At 32.3% G+C, this 20,766-nt stretch overlaps 1 protein-coding gene across 1 annotated transcript; it reads right to left on the reverse strand.

The window, feature by feature from the left end:
* Nucleotides 1-4,254: 4,254 nt before the first annotated feature.
* Nucleotides 4,255-19,325, reverse strand: LOC148618675 (N-alpha-acetyltransferase 60-like). Its single transcript, XM_088577816.1, has 6 exons — nucleotides 19,061-19,325; nucleotides 12,280-12,474; nucleotides 10,559-10,688; nucleotides 9,010-9,106; nucleotides 8,434-8,668; nucleotides 4,255-6,852 (listed from the first exon to the last, which is right to left on the reverse strand). The coding sequence occupies exons 2-6, from the start codon at nucleotides 12,387-12,389 to the stop codon at nucleotides 6,720-6,722; spliced, it is 705 nt and encodes a 234-aa protein (XP_088433942.1). The 5' UTR covers nucleotides 12,390-12,474; nucleotides 19,061-19,325; the 3' UTR covers nucleotides 4,255-6,719.
* Nucleotides 19,326-20,766: the final 1,441 nt, after the last annotated feature.

Raw genomic sequence — 20,766 nt, forward strand, 5'->3', positions numbered from 1 at the left:
CAACACCGTTCACTACTTGATACCATTTGATAAAATGCACCTTTTGACCTCCTTATATTTTCTACTGGTGGCTTGGTCTAGATAAAGAGTCTAAACACGCGTAATAATAACGCTAGAGCATGTGTAATATCATGAGACTGCTAAAACGTTCACTTGCAAGGCCGGATAGAATGCATAATGAGCAGATATTTTTGTATTGCCTTATTTTACAGGGCAGTTTTTTTCATAATGATTAAAATTTATCAGCAAAATGCATCGATAATTATGACATACATTTACTGTCCTTTGAATGGGGTGATGGTATTAAAGATGACTTATGTTTTAAGTTGTCCTATTCATTATTGTGAACCAGATTTTTTGAGAAGTGAAACATTTCCTGTCGCTATTCAGGGAGCTATAATACTAAAGTATGGATAAAATATAGAATTATTCAGTAAATTCAAAACTGAACTGAAAACTAAACTGTTATGCTACTAATTTATTTTACTGTTTTCTTTTTGTAACAATTACATGCAATTTTCCTCACAAGTTTGGGGCAAAGTCATTTGAAGGCTGTTTTTGATATGATGGTTGGGCTCAATGTTGCTGCTAATGACACAAATTTTGAAAAAAAATTTATTAAGTGGTATAAAAAAACAACATCAAGAAAAAACTACCAAAGCGTCAACAATTGCACAATTCAAATATTCCAAAAACCAACTTGATGGCATGAACTGAAAACATGAAACAAAGACAATCTTCATACACACTGTAGCGAAACAAATAAAGTAGCTGAAGATAAGGGAACAAAGGTTGTACACCAAAGAAGAAAAGCAACAGCAATATGAACTATCACAAACAATCGGAAGTGACATCAGATTGTCCTGAAGGATAAGCATGCTCTGCTCCACCGGTGGCACCCTTCATATTGCATGCGAGTATAATCCGGTAATAGTCTGGCAGCAATACTGCAGCTCTTCGACACGAGTTACAAAGGGGTTCCATCCTATTTTATGAGAAACTCGGCGGGTGTTTCTAGATCAGCAGAGGGTCACTCGTGGGTCTCTGATTGTTGACGAGGAAATCCTCAATCCTTACTCCACAATGCAGGCTGCATCAGCCCCCCCCCCAAAAAAAACCAAACAAACAAACAAACAAAAACCACAAAAACAAAAACAGATACAGCGAAATTGCTGCACTCATATATTCAAGCAACATAAAAACAAACGGAGAGTGAAAACGAAATGACAGATACAGAGGAAAGACGCAAAAAATGCAGCGGGGTCACAGTACTTAGGCCTGTTCACAATCCAATATTTTAAAATCTGGCCAGTGTGGGAAAAATATTACAAAATTAAACGCACCTAAAATATTAGTTCAAAAAAGGTAGGAGTCCCTTGTTAAACAGAAATAAAATAACTAATTATACGTTACACAAATGCACAAGCAAAGGACTACTAGCAGTTACTGACATACTAGGTCCAGACCAGTTTAAACCTACAAAAAATATGCCCTCACCCTATGTAATGTCAATCCCAATTCTCCCCAAGCGGGTTGTGAACAACGATACATCAGAAGTCAGCATGTTTAATGCCGAAAACTGCTTTTAAACATAGGGTGTGTTTTTAGTTTCTATGTAAAGACACTATGAGCGAATCAATGTTAATACCAAAAAATGTTATCTTAAACGATCTGACAGCAATATCGTAACTATATGATGATACCCTTATGAATTATCCTATTCAATGGTTTAGTTAACTTATTATGTGTGTATTGAGCTTTCAATGTTTTGTGATAAATATTACCATAAAATATAGGGTTGGAGATACCTGCACGTATCAATGGTTCACAGGTTCATCTGTATTTGAGAATGACTTCCTTGTATGATTGAAAAATTTTGTGAATGCACTCTTTAAAAAAAAACAATTCACATTTGGTCATTACCATATATTTCAAAGAGTAATCAAGGGAACCAAGATTCTAGCGGAAATAAAAAAATGTAATCCAAGGACAAACACCAGACATGGAAAACAGACAAACACAACAAAGAACATAAAATAACCAAAATAATACTTACAAAGTAACAAAAATAAATGAACAACTCGGACTCCACTAAAAACTGGTAGAATGAACAAGCTAAGCGTTCTCTGCTTTTCTAGAAACACCCGCCGCCGAGTTGCTCATAAACAGTCAAGTCTGGGGTCAACGAAAGAAGAAAGGAAAACTATGACATGTGAACAAATCAGTTTTCATGGTGCAGATGGATACTGCGTAACGATCCACGAGTTCACGATGCAGACCACAAAACTTCTGTAGTGATGAATCCAATCTTGTAGCAATACAAGCCTAATTGTAAGAAGTAAACGGTACAAAATGACTGCGTTGTTACGGCAAGCTCGGGCATAATGTGCGAGTTGTGATATGATACTCCATACGCAGGTGCTGAAGGGATGTTGCCACAGATGAAAGTAAAGTTGACAATACGGAATGAAAAGTCATCGTGTTTGTCGTTTAATTTTTTCAATAGTTTTTCTTGACCATCGATTTCAAAGTGTAGGTCAAGATATGAGAGTGACTTCAGTGTCTGTAAATCGTTTATCATAAGTTCTTTAGGATAGATTCGATGTGTCAAATCCCCGAAACTAGGATTGTTTAACAATAATACATCATCTACATAGCGGAAACTGAGATTAAAGGGTCTAGCTAAACGATGTTCCTTACTTCGGATTAGATCAGCTATAAAGCAGAAAACAATTTGTTCCCATTGGAATACGTTGTCGATCGAAAATTCCAGCATTTTGATAACATCTTCCCCGGAAAATGATTTGGAATTATTTTTTTACAAAGTATGAGGAATCTCTATCAAGATCTACATATTTGTTTCTAGGTGTACCGTCTTTTTTTTAGTAACAACGATGTACAAGGTTTTAAGTCGAGATTTTAACTGATGGGGAAATAGAAGTATAAAGAGTTGAAAAATCATTATTGCTATTGTATTCTGATAATTCTTGAATTGAGGGTTTCCAGAAGATCTTTCGAATTTTTTTCAGGATCTACATTGAATTAACACCACTACGGGAGTAACATGCTATTATTTTCTACCTCTGATAATAAACATTGGATGTAATAACAACAAAGTATCATGATGTTAATAAAGCAAAAAATCTCTGCATTTGTTGTTTTTCAGCAGTAATAAGGCCTATTCTGCAATTACACTCTCTAAAGAAGAGATAGTGGAGAACCATAGATTTGTGCTATCTACTTTTGGTTTGTTTGATTGCATTTTTTAAGAATCATGTTGAAGTCTGAAAATAGTAAAAGATTTCCAATATTTTTTCAATGTATCTGTGCTTAGATAAAGCCTAAAGGTTGCCATGGCACTAATGCCTATGTAATATTAGCTATAAAGGACAGCACAAAGTCTGTCAGTTGCTTGCTCGGTACAGATGTATTTATATTGGTATCCATAAAGCCATTTTAGCACACAAAAGAACATCCTAGGCTAAAATACAAAAAGTATTGTTCAAATACGCATTTAAAACAAATTTAATTTCTTGAGTGTTTTTGACATATGTTCACATTAGAAAAGATATGAATGTCAATTTATTCTGAGTACCGCATTGGCTATAACTAATAGTGTATGGGATGGAGTAGATGCCTGTGAAGCACTACGAATAATCAGAAGCACGTGACAACTGTCACTTAATGCAAATGAAAACACCGCTTTTAAAGTTGTTTATTATTCCAACTCATTGAAAAGAATTAGCATAATCCATGGATTGTTTGTAAACTGCTATTAACTATGCAATGGAATTCAATAAATTAGTGACTGTTTTCACATCATATATACAGTATAAACACACTATTACAGAAAACACAATATGAAATACATGATTCATAACAAACAAAACAAATCACATTTGGTATTTCATCTACCTAACAAGTAACCTGAATTTTCAGGAAATAAGACTTAAAATAAGCTCATTTGGTCGACTTTGTATTTTAAACACGCAGTTGTTTTCTATTTTGCCAGATTTACTTTGGACTTGATCATGAATAGGATGAGTGTTAGGTAATTATGTTACCCTTATTTTCCAAGTTCTTAGACAGACCATATGTTTTGCATTTTCAAGACCAATATACGCAATGGAACTTGCACATAACTAGAAAACAGTAAGAGATATCTGAAATCTGATTGAAAAACGCTGGCAGGCATTTTATGAGGAATCCAATAACAAAATTGAAATCGAAACAAAATAAAAAATGTAGATTAGATTTATTTTGGGGGGGGGGTGTTGCCCCTTTGATCCCTTATAATTCGAAAAATGTAAAATATATCTGAAATCTGATTCTAAGACGCAGGCATGGATATTTATTAGGAATCCCCAATGAAAAAAAAATTCGAAATCGGACCAAGAATAAAAAAGTCGATTTTTTTTCCGGGTGTCTCCTTCGACCCGTTATAATTCGAAAACCGTAAGATATATGTTAAATCTGATTCAATAATGCAATCAGGGATTTTTATGAGGAATCCAAAAAAAGAGAATTTTCGAAATCGGACAAAAAATAAAAGAAGCTGAAAACGGTCCAAAACACATAAAACCTGCTGATGCATTTTTTTTACCAGTATTAAATAAGGAACACAATCAAAAAAATATTTAAAATTAAAAAAAAAATTCTACATGTGTTTTAATAAAACACCTATTTTTACTCTTTTTGGTCGCTTTTTCTAAAACAGTATGGGCCACAGTCCAAAATAAAGAGGAATCTTCCTTTAGTAGTAAGGTCATATCAAAATTTCAAAATAGTCGGCCAACCTTAACTAAAGCAATCGCACGGAAATGAAGTGCCCAAGACGACGACGACTGCGCCATAACATTATACTTATTATATTACAAAAACATATGCCTTGGTATCTGACTTATTGGGACAAAAAAAAAATTACAAATAGCAAATATCTAAAAAAAAAAAAAAAAAAAAAAGTCGGGAATACGAATGTGTGAAATGTAATGGGAGAATGAACAAAGGAATACTAACAAACAAAATACTGCTTACTTCTATGACGAAAGTGAGTTAATTTATCCCCCCTTTTATAAAAGAAAAAGAAAAAGAAAATACCTAATACGATTGCTCAAAATCAAAGTAAACAGTGTCTGGCATCTCTAACATTTTAAGCCTGATTCGCTTACCTGTTCAGTTGCAATTATAAAAAAGACAACAACTTTAGTAAATGTACAACTTGGAGCCATTCACACTCTGGTAGGTAATACCACAACGATCATAATTAACATTAGGTCTATAACAGTTTTCAAAATATCATCTTATAAAAGAGTAATCAAGGGAACCAATGTTATAGAGGTAATCAAAAGAATGTAATCCAGGGACAAAGACCAGACATAGAAAACAGACATACACAACAAAGAACATAAAGTAACTAAAATCATATAAAGTAACAAAAGTATATGAGCAACTCGAACTTTTTAAAAACAAATTAACAGCGATGGATGCAATGTGATAGCAATAGTACACATGGACCTATATGTCTTATACGGAAATACAGTATACATAGCGCTTTCTCTGCCTCTATAACATGATCAGTAATACCATTAGAAGCTTTCATTACCCTGAAAATTGGACTGGAATTATTTATGACCTCTTCAACGAAACATCCCCAAGTAAATGTTTTTGATACAAAAACAAAAGAGTTTGCCCTCCTAAGGAGACAATCAAAGAGAACTTTTAAGGAGTTTAAAGTTTAAAAGTGTCTGTGATACTATGTCATTAAGATTAGTTACAAAGTTAATATATAACAAAAGACTGGCAGAACTAAACAATAAGCCTCCAGAATAAAAGACAAATCAGTTATAGAATAAGATTCAATTATCTACTTCTTTTGGGAAAATAAAAAAAATGTACTTTGTGTATGGAATAATATTTTAAAATGGTTGTAGAGTAAAAGTATACTCATGGGTCATTTCTAAAATTATTCAAAATTAACACAGAAAAAAAGGAGATTACTATCTAAGAAGGTTATGTAAATAATGTATCATTTTTTTTTCTTTTACTTCCTTACAATATATTATTTTTTCATCTTATAATACCAATGTGTGTGGTGACCCTCTATTAAACATTAATTTAGGCCTCAGGTTATATTATCATTTCCTTTAATGGGTGTTATAAACTGTGTAAATATCCAATTCTTAAACATTCAAATCTAATCTCATGATATTGATTTTGAAAAAGGGGTATAGCAGGTATTGACATCTATTTTTTTAATATACATGTATATATATATACATTTAGGCCAAATGCACAGTTTATTGCTTTGGCAACTGTTATAAATAATGCTATAACAATTCAATATGATCAACATAAATACTTGATAATTAGGCCACAAGAAATTTATTTTTTGTTCCATGGATAAAATCTAGAGAAATTTGATACAGTCAATAAAAACTTTGTTCCTTCCTTTTCAAAAAAGACATAATTGAAGCGATCCTTGTTTTTTTTTTGTATGTAGCAATATCTATATTACTATTTTCTATCATGCTGATAATCAACACATTTTTAAAATTTTTAACTGAACAGTATATAATTTTTATAACATTGCTGGTGAAGATAAAGGTTACACAATATTATTTTCCATTTTTTTTTTTATTTAACATTAAATACACATCTACTAGTTCCGAAGAAGAAGAAGAAAATAATTTGGAGTGACCTCAGGAGGAATGCTTTTGGTGCTAACTGTTATAAGTTGAGGTTGTTCCAGCTAGCAATCTACATATCCAGCCTCTCATTGCCCTGATGAGTTTACTGGGTATAGCACATGGTTGTAACTTTGTCATCACCTCACCACAGTGAACTATGTAATCAGTGATCTAGTCAAGGAAATACTAAATATCATACCTATATATTTGAACTTACAACATGGATTTATATGCATCTCCTCTATCAAATTTTGTCTGTAATTAATTACTGTAAATAAAGTATTCAGTGGAGGTATATTATATCTTTGGATGACATACAAGTAACATTAAGTTACCTTGTATCACAAAAGTTAGTTCCCATCATGCTGAAGCTCCATACCATATCAAAACTAATATTCCCTGAAAGGTTCTTTCTATTTTTTTAGTAAATGAATATTTATAGAACAGACATATACATTTAGTACTCGTGTACAGCTGTACATATATCTACTAACATTTTGACATACTTTTTCCAATAACTGTTATTTTCCATCAAAAATTCTTTCTCGGGAGCTGTTTTGAATTTTTTTTAATACTGTTTTGTGAAGACATTGACTAGTTAAGTACGATAGAAAAAAACATGTTTTCAATCATAAAAAATATGAGTGCATAATAAGTATGCAATAATACAACAGCAACAAGATATTGCATGACACATCATGCTAAGAGTACCCCCACTCAACCATTCCTTTCAAATTAAGTAGTACAATAAACCAGAAGTAGATAAGTAAGAAACCTGGAAAGGGGAGATATGGTACAAGTCATCATGCAAAAGGAATATAGCAAACATCTAAGCATTCCTTCCAACAGCAGCTGAGATATCCGATTCAGGAAAAAGTAATTGACGCATAAACTGTCCTAGAGGGTGGGTGATTGCAGTATAGCTCCTATACTAACTAGAAATACTACGAGCAAGCTCACAAAGAGAATATCCCTGCTTCAAATGAAGTCAAATGTAAAAGTCTGAAATTGGATTATCTCCCTTTGGAGTCCCCCCAGCAGTAAATATATTCCTTCATGCTCATCTACACATAATTCCCATCTTTCCCATAAAGTTTCATCAAAATCCTTTGAGCAATTTAGGAGGAGTTGTGCATACAAGAAATGTGGACAGACAGACAGACCGACAGGATGATTCCTATATACGGCTTGAAACTTTGTTTGTGGGGGTATGATAATTAATGGGAATATAATAGTGTAGAATATAATTAATTAGATTTATAGAGCAGGTATCATATACTTTTAATAGACAGAGGATTGTAATAAAGGCTGAGCAGAATGGCATCTGTTAATCAGTTCTAAAAAGAAAAATAAAAAAGAACAATCAAATACACTTCCATCAAACATAAACAAGATATTTCCAACTAAACATTTCCTCAGTCAGAAACTGAGAAATCTGTAACAAAAATTTCAATTATGAATCACCTAAAAATAACTAAGTGGTATGGTAAACAGGAAGTAAATAAGCAAACAGGGAACACCAGATAAGACAGCATGCAAAAGAGATATACCAAAAATCTAAGCATTCCCTTCAATAGAAGTTTACAAATATGTTACAGAAATATGTAATGGACAGTCGAACAAGGTGGCGGCAATAAAGCCCCAACTCTAATGAATGGGGATATCATGAAAACTTGTCATTTTAACTCTGTAAAGTATACAAATGAGATTTACATTTTATTATATGATAATGCTTTTAAAAGGATATATTAGTGACCATGGTGCCTTCCCTCCATTTAAATAAATTACATAGAGATATGCATCCCTAGGCTTTCCCTGAATGGAGTAATAGTATGGCAGAAAACTGTGAGCCTTAAACCTGCGTTTCTCATAGAACCTGATAGCAACATGGTTAGTGGCCAGGACATGGAGATACACTGCTTTACAGTTATAATGTTCTTTGGTGGTTAGGCTCTGGACTAAACTATCAAGTAGCAGGGAAGCTAAAAAAGAATAGAAGCATATAAAATTTGAGGGTTAATAATATGTTTATACTGGTAGTTCTCAAGTTGAGACAATGTATACAAGTATCATGTGATAAAGGGTATGACCATCAAAGAATATCCAATTGCCATGAACATGTAAATTCAACATCTGGACAAGTAAAAATTTGATTATACTTGCCAAAAGGACAACCAAGTTTCATGAATTTTTAATATGTATTAACTTAAAAAAAAAATTACTTCTAATTCAGACAAGTGGAATTTTCATGAACTTGCCAAATAAGACAAACAATATCATTCTCTGTTCTTGTGATACTATGTCTTATTATGTCTTTGATTACCTATCCCATGTTTCCTGAAATCCACTACCACGCCAAGACTAAGTATGTAGGCTACTTGTGATGTCTGAGGGAACTGTGGAGCCAAAATGTCTGCATCCTGTACAAATAATAAACTTAAAACATTCATTTAATAACAAACAAAAAAAAATCATATGTCAAACATATTCCAAAATAAATACTGTTGACTGCAATTGGATCATGGACGGTCAATTGACTATGGCCAAGAGGTGGTAAGTGAGACATGGGATAAAATTCTGCTTTTCTAGGAAAATTCAAAACCAATCTTACGTGTAAACCATCTGCATCTGGTTTGTTGTACACCGACATTAGAGATTGTGTGAAATTAAACAGGAATTATATGGCCCTGTTGAAATCAAACTGTAAAACATATAAGAGAAAGTACTGAATAAATAAATCTTATTACATGTATTAAGATATATTTAATGTAGCTTCATGCAACCTCGAAACTCCTCTAGATTTGTTTTAATATTGTAACTTCTAAAAAAAGCCAAAAGAAGTTGAGTGGAAATGAAAAAGATTATGTAAAGTAATAATAACTTTCAACTTCCCATCAATGGAGTCTAGAAAAAGGAGGAATCAAAAGATTCAAGCTGAAATCAAAAGAATATATTCCAAAGACAAGGAATATAGACACAACAAACAGCATGAAATAACCAATATAACACGTACAAAGAAACAGAAGTAAATGAGCAACCCAGACTTAAAAAATACTGGGAGCATGGACCAGGTGCATTGGTAGGGTAAGCATCCTCTGCTTGTCTAGAAACACCCGCCTAGTTGCCCATAAAATGTCATGTCCAAGGTAGACGAAAGAGAAAACAAAAACTATGACAGTGAGCAAATCAGTTTCATGGTACAGATGGATACACCATGAAGATATATCCTGGGAATGAAACAACTTTTCCTGGAAAGTGATTCTATATAATGTGGAAGTAAGGATGAAACGATTCATTGTGATATTGATGTATCACGTTACTTTTGGTTACAATAGGAGCCGATACAGGTCAAAATACAACTTTTTTTCAAACAATTGATGAATTCCTATACAAATAGTAAAGTTGCACATGTCTTGAGAGGAAAAAAATCATTAATCTTTGTTAAGATCAAGGATATGGACTTTGAGAATAAAACCTGGCTTCAACAAAAATCATCTAAATCTGTTGAATATTCTTTATTCCAAATTGAAGACAATTAATGGGCCAGCATGCTGTTGTGAATCGTGCTGAAATGTATCATATCATCACCCTTTTATCACAATATTGTACCATGAGGTAGGTGTATTGTTTCAGCCCTATTTGGCAGATATTTTGGAATAAGTTGCTGAAAAGCAGATTTCTTCTACATACATGTACTTTTCAGCATGGAGATTAAATAATTATTTGAAACTGATCTAAGTAGACTTATCTGATTCATTTGCATTACACCATAAGGCATAGCTTTTTAATCTAGTATTATACTTGTGTTGGACACTAACAGATGATACCAAAACGCTTGTCACAAAATCAGTTTCTACAGGTCTATAATGTACCTCTTTATTTATAGATGAAAGAAGTTTGACTTCGGCTATGACTAGACCAACTATCCTTGACTGAAATGTAGCTGCCAATGAATAAAACTTTGGATTAGAGGTTATCTCCTGGTACCATGTGTCTGGATACCTGTAAGTATAAAAAAAATGATAAAACTTATATTCACTATCAGTTGCGAATCCAGAGGGGGGTGCAGAGGGTTGACACCCCTCCTTTTTATTTGAAAATTTGTTAATTTCATGTGTAAAATTGACAAAAATGGTAAATGATATCCTAGCATCCCCCTTTTTCTGAGGAACCCCAGCTAGCACCTCTCCTTTTCAAAGTGTCTAGATCTGCCAATGCATGTTCAATAAATGACACATCAAATCCTTTCACTAAAAAAATTATATTTTTATGCAAAGTGGCACTTCAAACATAATACACACACTAAAATATACAGATGGAGTACTCAATGTTACACACATTTACATGTACATACATGTATTTGTAGCTCCAACAGTGCCCTATTGTTTTGTAGAAATTGTACAGATGCATCTGTGGTTGGATTAGAAGGCACATTCAATATATATTTTTTTACACATGTAGTTAATCAAGAGAAAATTTACTGAGACCATTAGATGTTCATAACTGACCATAAGATAATGTACATGTAACTAGTACCAACATTTACTACTGTCAACACTCATATTCTCTACTTTTGACTGTGGAGATGTTGTGAGTGAAGTCTCCACCCAACAAAAGTGAAAAATATTGGAATGAAGCAATGCTCTTAATTTGGTGGAGACATAGTGGAGGAAAAATAGTGACTCAAAATTTTTTTTCAGCTATCAAACAGAATAACATGATTTTAACATCATTCATGTAGTCCAAGGATATTTTTCTATCCATTTATTGTTTTTATCCTAAAATATCAATTTTATTGTTGAATGATGTTTCATCAGAAAAAAATTAAAAATAGTGAATTGCTCATGACTCAGTTGCATCTTGATAACTTTGTCTTATCTTGTCTTTGCAAACAAGAGGCTCCCAGGAGCCTGAATCGCTCACCTGGTTAATTTTCTGTCTTTTAAGGGCAATTGCTAATTTCAGTTAAGAAAATAATTTCCTTCATCAATATAAGATTTTCAAAACTAGACACTTATTATCAATTTGAAATTTCCTGCCAATTTTGCTTGGTTAAAATAAATGCTCTTCACTTCCTGTTTATTAATCATAAAATAAAGATGATAGGATAAAGATTTTGACTGATATTGTATTAAATCGATTATGCTTAGTATATTAAATGCTCCTTGACACATTACTGCAAGAACTTCATTCACTAAATGTAACTTATTACTGAATATCCAAAAAGGAATCCCTCAAATCTTCAGTTCAATTTTGAAGACTTAGTCTCGATCTTAATCTTATATGCAGAAATGATAGAATATCACTGAGCAGATATTTGCAAGAAACATATTTACAGGTTATATATGATGTATTGAATGATATAAAAGGAATTACATTTGGACTATATTTTTGTGTATTGTTCAGAACAGTAGGTGAAGTAGCAGGCATAGGGTATTTTGATATATCAAAAAAAATAAACAAAAAAATGTGCAAATAATGTTCCAAGCAAGTGAATAATGCAGTCAAGAAAGTGTTTGTACATGTACATGTGTAACTACCTGTAAAAATTAAAAAAGTGATAACTCACCCTCAAAATGTAAATTATACTTACTCTATAGGGAACCACTCAATGCAGAGTTTTTTCACTTCCTGTATATCAGATGGACAAAGGAAACGTAACTGTATCTCTCTCTGAACACTAAAGGATAACACCTCGCTCATAGTTTGGTGATAATCTCATAATGCAGTAAAACTCTTCAATAAATCTGGTCAGGGATTTTCAATGTACAGACTGTCCAAGTCACACCTGTAAAATTAATTACATTACATGTAATACTTCATACTTCTGCACATGTACATATATTTCAGCTGCAAAAGTGCAACAACAGATTTACATATGTAGATGTACATGTACTGTCATTGATTCAAATATGTATAATATTTAGGCTCTGCCTCCTTTTATATCCTTGAATGAACCACTAGTTCAATATTTTGAAGACCACCAAATTGGGTACAATAAAATTAAATAATAAACACATGAAGCATGGGAGAAAAACTCAATAGAACCTCATATTTTATCCCTATGGTTAGCCTTGGCTGTACATGTAAATAATTATTCATTTAATATCAATCCATCACATAGTCCAACAGGATACCCAAGCAGCTGATTGGTACAACTGCCTATTTTCACAATGGTTTAGACACTTTTAACTGCTTCAAATAATAATAACTCTGTGAACATCAATTTGTTTTTCCATTGAAATACATTTTATTATATTTTACTTACTAGTGTGCTCAATACCATAAAAAATCTTGTTATAAATTTTTGTGACAAAGCTTATGAAAAAAAGTGAAATTAACTATTTTTGGCATAAAAACTACATTAATTGGACTTCCTTTGGTATGCTTACAGCACTTGAATTCTGTTAGACAGGTAACCTTTTCTTACGCTTTTGCGAAACTGTTTATTGCCAAATTACTGGAATTCTCATTGACCAATGGCGCACCACTTATTGCAGACCTCCTCTGTACTGTTACGAATCACAATTTATGGCTGGAATAATGACCCTTCCAAACAACATTTGGTAGAAAAACTTATCACCTTTAGAAGATATTTGGATAATATTCTGGCTCTAAACAACAATGACTTCAATATTCATCCTACTACTTGAATAAAGCAAATATTGATAATAAAGAATGGTTGTTTCTTGATTTCAGTATTCATATTGATAATGGTAAACTTGATACTAAAATTTGAGTTAAAAGGGAAGATTTTTTTCATTCCCTATTGTCAACTACCTGTCTTTACACGGTGATGTCCCCTTTTCACCATCATATGGTGTTTACCTATCACATTTGATTGGATTTGCTTGTATTTGTAACTGTGTTTCAGATTCTAACAAAAGGAATCTTTATATGACAGAGAAATTACTACATCAAAGTTTTGGATATCCCAAGCTGGAAAAAACATTCACAACATTTTCCAACCAATACAAGGAACTCATTCTCAAATACAGATGTACTTGTAAAGGATTAATACATGCAGATATCTCTCACCCTTTGTTTTATGGTAATATTCTTCACAAAGCATGGCAAGCTTGATACCCACCAAATATTAAAGTTAACTAAACTGTTGAATAGGCTCATTTGTAAGGGATATAGTTATGATATTGTTTTCAAATCATTTTTTTTTGTATTAACATTGATTCACTCATAGGGTCTTTACATAGAAATTAAAACACTACATTTAAAATCAGTTTATGGCATGGGAAGAATTGGGATTGATTTTACATACATTGTACAATGGGGACATAACTTTTTGTGGTCTGGAGCCTGCGTGTCAGTTAATACTCCTACAACATAAGAGGTTGGAATTCCATTCCTCCATACCCCAACATGTCAGATGCTAGAGGTTAGGATGGCACCAAGTCAAAAAATAGCTTGCCAGACAACCTCTAGCATGGCTGGAGTAGTCTGTTAACTGCTAGTAGTCCTTAGTTTGTACATTTGTGTAATTTATGTTCAGTTTCTTTTTTTTGGTTACAAGGGACTCTGACCTTTTGAACTAATTTTTTAGGCCAGATTTTGAAGGAGGAGGGTTGTGATCATGCCAAAGTACATGTACTTGAACCCCACCAAATTTTTTGCGACAGTCCCAAGTCAGGAATTTCTGGCCTCTGTATGTCTATTTCTTTCTTTTCATCTTTCTTTTTTATGTTATTTGAGTATATACATGTACAAATGTAAGGGCAACTCTTTCGCTGTACCAGTGTATAATGATGTTTTGGGGCCAGCTACAACCTGCCCTGTGGTATGAGGATTTCCAACCTGATTCTTTTTCATCCAGGTGGGGTTGTTGTCTCTTTGACATATACATCATACCTATTCTCATATTATATACAAAGGATTTGCAACTTACTGAAATCTCAAATTAAAGTGTGGCCGGGAAAGAGATCTCGAACTTACATGTACTTCATCAACAATAACAAATCAACTTTAAATGATCATAACTAAAAAAGTATTGTGAATATTGAAATAAAACAATCAGTTTCCCTTTCTACAATATCTAAGCTTCATGTTAATATCACATTTTTCTTTCTACCAGAATAAACAAACAAGAGGCTCCAAGAAGCCAGAATCACTCACCTGGTTAAATTTTTGCCTTTCAAGAAGTTGTCCAACAATTTTGAGTCCATAAAGACTTTGGTAGGACTTATCATGAGGATCATTTAATCAATCGGAATTTTCATCTATTATAGTTTTCAATGGAGTTGTCTGACAACTTTGATCCCTGGAGACTTTTGTAGGCTTTATAATAAGAATCATTTCAGTTTTATTCTATCTATCACAGTTTTCAAGATATACAAATGTAGGCTGAAAACTAAAAAAAAAAAAGGTCATTTTTCACCTCTCAAGGGCAATAACCCTTACATGGAGTCATCTGACAACTTCGATCTCTAACATATTTTTGTAGGCCTTATAAGGATATTTCAGCAATTGAAAGATATTGGCCAAACCTAAAGGTTTTGGAGATATATGCAAAAAACTATTTAAGATCCTTATGTTCTATTTTTAGTAAAGGCGACAATATTTTTTAACCGATCAAAAATGCAAATAGTCATTTTGTTAAGGATACCCTAAAACAAAAATACCAACTTCATTGAATTCTGTATAGTAGTTTCTGAGGAGAAGATTTCTGAAAGTAATAACATCAAAAACAGCAAAAAAACTCCAACATAGGTCGACAGATCTTCACCAAAATTAGACCACAGACAGATCTCCTCATGCTGAATACTTTTACCCAATCAGAATTTGGCCAAATCTAATGGTTTTGGAGATATATGCAAAAATCTGCTGTCTGACCCCTATGTTCTATTTTCAGTAACGGTGGCAATGTTTTTTAATCGATCAAAAATCCAAACATTCAATTTGTGCAGGATACTTTAAGGAACAATCATTATAGGTTTCATGCAAATCTATTCAGTAGTTTCAGAGGAGAAGATGTTTCAAGAAATTGTTAATGACGACAACAACAGATGCCAAGTGATGGCAATAGCTCACATGGCCTACGGACAGGTGAGCTAAAAAAGGAGTATTAAAAACAAGTTATCTACATGTACCACCCAATTTTTCCAAAAGACAAAAATAATTCAAAATTTAGTTAATAATTTCCACTTTAACTTACCACAACATTTTTGTTTCAAGATAAATTAAATCTCCAGTTCCCTATTTTCACGTTTTCTGGGCGACTACTACAATTATTTCAGATTATTTTTATCAAAAGGGGAAAAAGTAGTATAATAAATAATTGGAAAGGTCACGGAATCTCAAGATAATTTTATCATTAAACTGGCTAATTAACAAGTTCCTTATCTCTGAGCATTACATGCCTCTTATGTAATAGAATACTTTTGTTTTTTAAATGTCTGAAAACATAATATTGAAATAGAAACTGGTCAACATAGAAGTATAAATGAACCTAATAACTGCCATTGACAGATATATCAACTTTGTAAAAATGAAATGAAGATGAGATACATGTACACTTCCTACTTATATGAGACTATTTTAAAGGTCAGAGAGAAAATTTAATAAAAACAAAAATAAATTAGATAAATAGAGAAATTTGGTGCATTGTAGCGATAAATATATTTTTCATTTGTGTAATGAGCTTTAAAAATAAGGCAATAATCCTCCAGTTACTTTTATCTATTTTGGTCCCAGCCAAATTTCGCCGGACAGACCGACATGACTGGTAAAAAAATTGGAGGTCATGTAAAATTGCCTAGCTTATGTACAAGATCTGACGGGTAAAAATTTTCATGAGCTGAAAAATATTTTAATAACAATACTGAGAAATTTTGGTAAACAGCAATTTTTTTATCACAGTATGACAAAAATAGTCCTTCTAATATTAAATATACCTATAAATCACAAACAAATCAACATATTGATAACATGCTCTTCGATTGGAACACACACAGCGATTCTGTGAGAATTGCAGTAAATGATCAAGGTGTTCCAAACATAACTTTGATTGTATTTTTATTTTAGAAACGAGACTAAAATATTTAATGAAAAGGAACCTAAACTAATGGAAAATTAAAAGACATACTCAATATGTAAAATTTGAGGACCAATTTAACATATTTTGATTCAAATAAAAACAAAATGTGTGTGCATAACGTTTGATTTGGTTTAGAGAATTAATTATTTATCTTTTGTGTTTTTTACCAATAATTTCATTACATGTATATTAAGTGTATGTTTTGTATTTGAAACCATGAGTACTATGAAGTGTCTGTCTCTTGAAAAGAAAAAGACTGCCCCAGCACACCAAAAGAAAATTCAAATATGGAAGGTTTACCAAGAAAAAGCAGTGAAAATTAAATGAAAATGAAACAAGTGGAAAGTGTTTCATAGCAAAAATTGATGGAATTTCCTAAAGATGAATAAATCTCTTCAATGACTTCATAGTTGATTTTCTTATTCTGTATAGTCAAAAACTGATATATTTTATGCTTCCATTTATTTTTTTAACTGAAACAAGTTACATTAGGATGGACCTGACTACATTTTACCAACAGTTTTTAACCAAGTTAGGATGAGGTTTCACTAATCCAAAAAAGAATTAAGTGGTTTCACAATCGTTGTCAACACAACAGGTCATCCAGGTAAAAGGATATCATGTTTATACAAACAACAAATTTATAACCACACAACCACTCATTACTGATTTCAGTTAATTTGACAAATTACGAGATATGAAAAAGAATATCAGATTATAGCAGGCTTGGTCGCTTGATTCATGGTTTTTTGATTACCCCTTCAGATTTTTTCAACTCTCATTTTAGGTTTGGTCACACTTCTGAAGGTCCAGTAAAAGTTTTTTTAATTACAGGATCCTTTGTCCAGTAAAAAAAAAATTGAGTTTGACTGGGACTGCAGTATTTGATATAATGTATCTTTTGATGACAATTATCTCTGCTGGTGTGGTATGGGCTGTCTTTAGAGTGCATCAGTAGACCCTGATTATCTAGACTTGTTCTTCTTTGTTTGTATAGTATAATGATTATAACCAATGTTATAGATTCTTTTGTAATTAATATGCTCAAAAATTGGGCATCTAAATTGATAATAAAGCCATAAAAGAGAAAATGAAAGCATCATCCAGATGTATTGTGCATTTGAATATTGACATACATGTGAATACAACCCCTGGAGTTGAGAACCTTATTTTTGGTCTTCTCCATTGATTTAAGTTAAAGCTGCATTAGCTGTCATTTTCATAAATTTTTGTTTCTGAATTATTTCTACTAAATTGTACTTATCCTGTGTAACTTCATTTGATATCCACAAATAAAATGCATTAAATACATGAAATAGGTGTCTATATATTTATTGTCTTGCAAGACAAAAAATCGACCTAGATAAATTTGTATGCATGTGACTTCTGGAGACCTTAATCCACGTATGTGCTGTAAAGGTCACTTCCTTAATAACAAATCTGATTGCTAGCGAAAGTGGTTATTCAACAGTATGGAAGACCGATGGACTCAAGCCATAAAAGAAAAAAGTTCAAATATAACATAAGGATCCTTTTGAAATTTACAAATGTACCTATTGTGATATAATGTGGCTCAAATATGGTCATTATTTATTTGAAAACTTATCAAGAAGTAGATGAAATGAAATGAAAACAAGACATGTGCTTACCAGTGTATCCCTTATTGTCATTGTTTTCTGAAGGTTAAAGTATTTTTAACCCATGTGAATATCCTGTTGGCAATTTTCAGAAGTAATGGCGAAAAAATAATTAGATCAGAGCTATTGATCTTCTCTGATTAAAAAAAAAACATTTTTGCCACAATATTCTGTAGATATTACGGACATTTATTGCTTCAATTGCATTACTACTAACTTCTTTCATTGAATTGGCAAAATTCAGTAGAATCAAAACTGAACAAATCTGGCAGCTAATGCAGCTTTAATAAAACCATAGACTTTTAATATCCATGAATAAAAATAGACAGGATTATTCTTACTAAGACAGCCTTTTTAACATTCTTTATTCTCCTGGAAAGTAGCAATAAAAGATATCAGATTGGAAAAAGGTGAGTATGGAATGGTTTTTTTTTAGCCTTTTTGACCACAGAATTATTCAGCTGTTCAGTCTAAAATGAAAATAGAACTTTGTTGCAAATAACCAGGTCTGGGTTCTGCGCTTCTGACCAAAATTTACAAATCACCTTATCTGATTTTAGTCATCTATCATAGTAATTAGTATATTCTATCGATTTTCATGTAAAGTCCGTGCTGTGTTTTTGTATCAGGAATGAACAGACTTCTGTACAAAATAATCATAATGGGCATTAAATAAACATGCTTGTTACCTTTGATAAGCTAGTGTACTGTTTCGTGATCATCATCGCTCTTCGCTTTAACCACTTGAACAAGAACATCTGATGAAAATCTCAATGTAGAAGAAAATAAATAAAATAACAACATGTAAACAATCAGGAAGCTGACTTGGTTTTGCTAAATTGTGACCGGTTAATCAGATGATTCTTCATCACGCCCTTTTTTTTTTATTCAAAAGTTTTTAATTTCTACCGATTAAGTATTATAAACATTATTGTTTTAACATCATCCTAGGATATTTTGTATGTAATAACATAACAAATGAATTACTATCAATATATATTCCTGACGGTCGAAAATGAAGCGTTTATTTTTGAGGGGTTGAACTAAAATAAGGAATATAGAATATGGAGACATTGGGTATTCATAAAGTACAAAACGAAGTAAAGTAATATGAAATAGAAACGAACTCTAAAATCAAAAACAAAACAACAAATAAAAAACAAATGAAAAACAATTATGCAGAAAAAAAAAAAACAAAACAAAAAATACAAGAAAAATGAAATATTGACGATATGAATAAAACACACACACCTACACACACACACACAAAACAAAAAAAACCCCAGAATTTATAAAACAACCTTAGTGAAGCACACTGATACTTATACAGTAAAATTTTCCTGAGCGGACTGGAAACTGCTTTACATATTCTTAATTATCTGTGTTTAAAGACAGGAAAAAATATTTATATGTATTTCTTTTTATTTATCATATTTCCAACTTGTATTTAAAGTTATTTTTTGATACACGATCGAGCTATTCTACCAGCTTTTGCAAAAGCAACTCCCCTATAGCTCCTACAAAATTTTCTAAAATATTGTAAAACTTTCTGTCAATGGGCAAGAGGTAGCATTTATCTTATGTGGATTTTGAAAGAAAAAAATTACTGGTGAATCTTAGATTGAAATCTTTCTCTTCATGGTGGCATAAAACCTTCGAACCTCCGCTCTTCATACTACTTTCACGCGTCCAGATAGGTTAAAAACTTCAATTTTAAGCCTTAATTTTAAGCTGCTTTCACGCAAGTGTAGTACCTTGTAAAAAGCCCAGGACGAGAGAAATCTTATTTTGTGAAAAACAATTCTTTTCACAAAAAAAACCAAACAAAAAAAAGTACATGACAAACAGACAAATCAAACTCATATTATGTATTATCACACATAATATTAGTTTGATTTGTTTGTATGTCATGTTTCTGTGATGTTGAAAATATATATGAAAGCCATATATCAAGTCTAAGCTACACCCAACTCTAGAATCGATGAAAGGTCGCTCCCTCAGCGCAATTCGAACCCCTTATCTTCTCTGATATGATTATCTACATGTATGGAATCACCGCCTGCACTAAGTCCAACGCTCTAGACCACCCGGCCAACTAGGCTACGTTAAAATATATATACATATATACATACATACAACGTCTCAGAATGTTTCATTAATTTGATCCTCTATCCTACATAATAACACCTAAATGAACTGTCCCGTACTACCATACATCGTATACTAAGTTACAGTCCTAGATTAATCCTACGAGGAGGAATGACCCGGCCAGCGAAAGCTATATTTTTATGTAGCCTAGCTGGCCGAGTGGTCTAGGGCGCTGGACTTTGTGCTAAACCTTCCTCTTCCATTACATTTAATTATTTATTACAATATGTATAAACAGGCAACATAA

This window comes from Perna viridis, chromosome 4, assembly GCF_037379345.1.
Source record: "Perna viridis isolate PV_CMFRI_1.1 ecotype Kerala chromosome 4, ASM3737934v1, whole genome shotgun sequence".
Taxonomy (NCBI): Eukaryota; Metazoa; Mollusca; class Bivalvia; order Mytilida; family Mytilidae; genus Perna; species Perna viridis.

What these genes read in the sequence shown, in the direction of transcription:
- LOC148618675 (XM_088577816.1), bottom strand. Translation starts at nt 12,389, where the DNA reads ATGAGCGAGGTGTTATCCTTTAGTGTTCAGAGAGAGATACAGTTACGT. An exon ending in ATTGAGTGGTTCCCTATAGA is followed by an intron (nt 10,689 to 12,279) that starts GTAAGTATAATT and finishes TTATACTTACAG; the next exon opens with GTATCCAGACACATGGTACC. An exon ending in TTTCAGGAAACATGGGATAG is followed by an intron (nt 8,669 to 9,009) that starts GTAATCAAAGAC and finishes ATTCTTTTTTAG; the next exon opens with CTTCCCTGCTACTTGATAGT.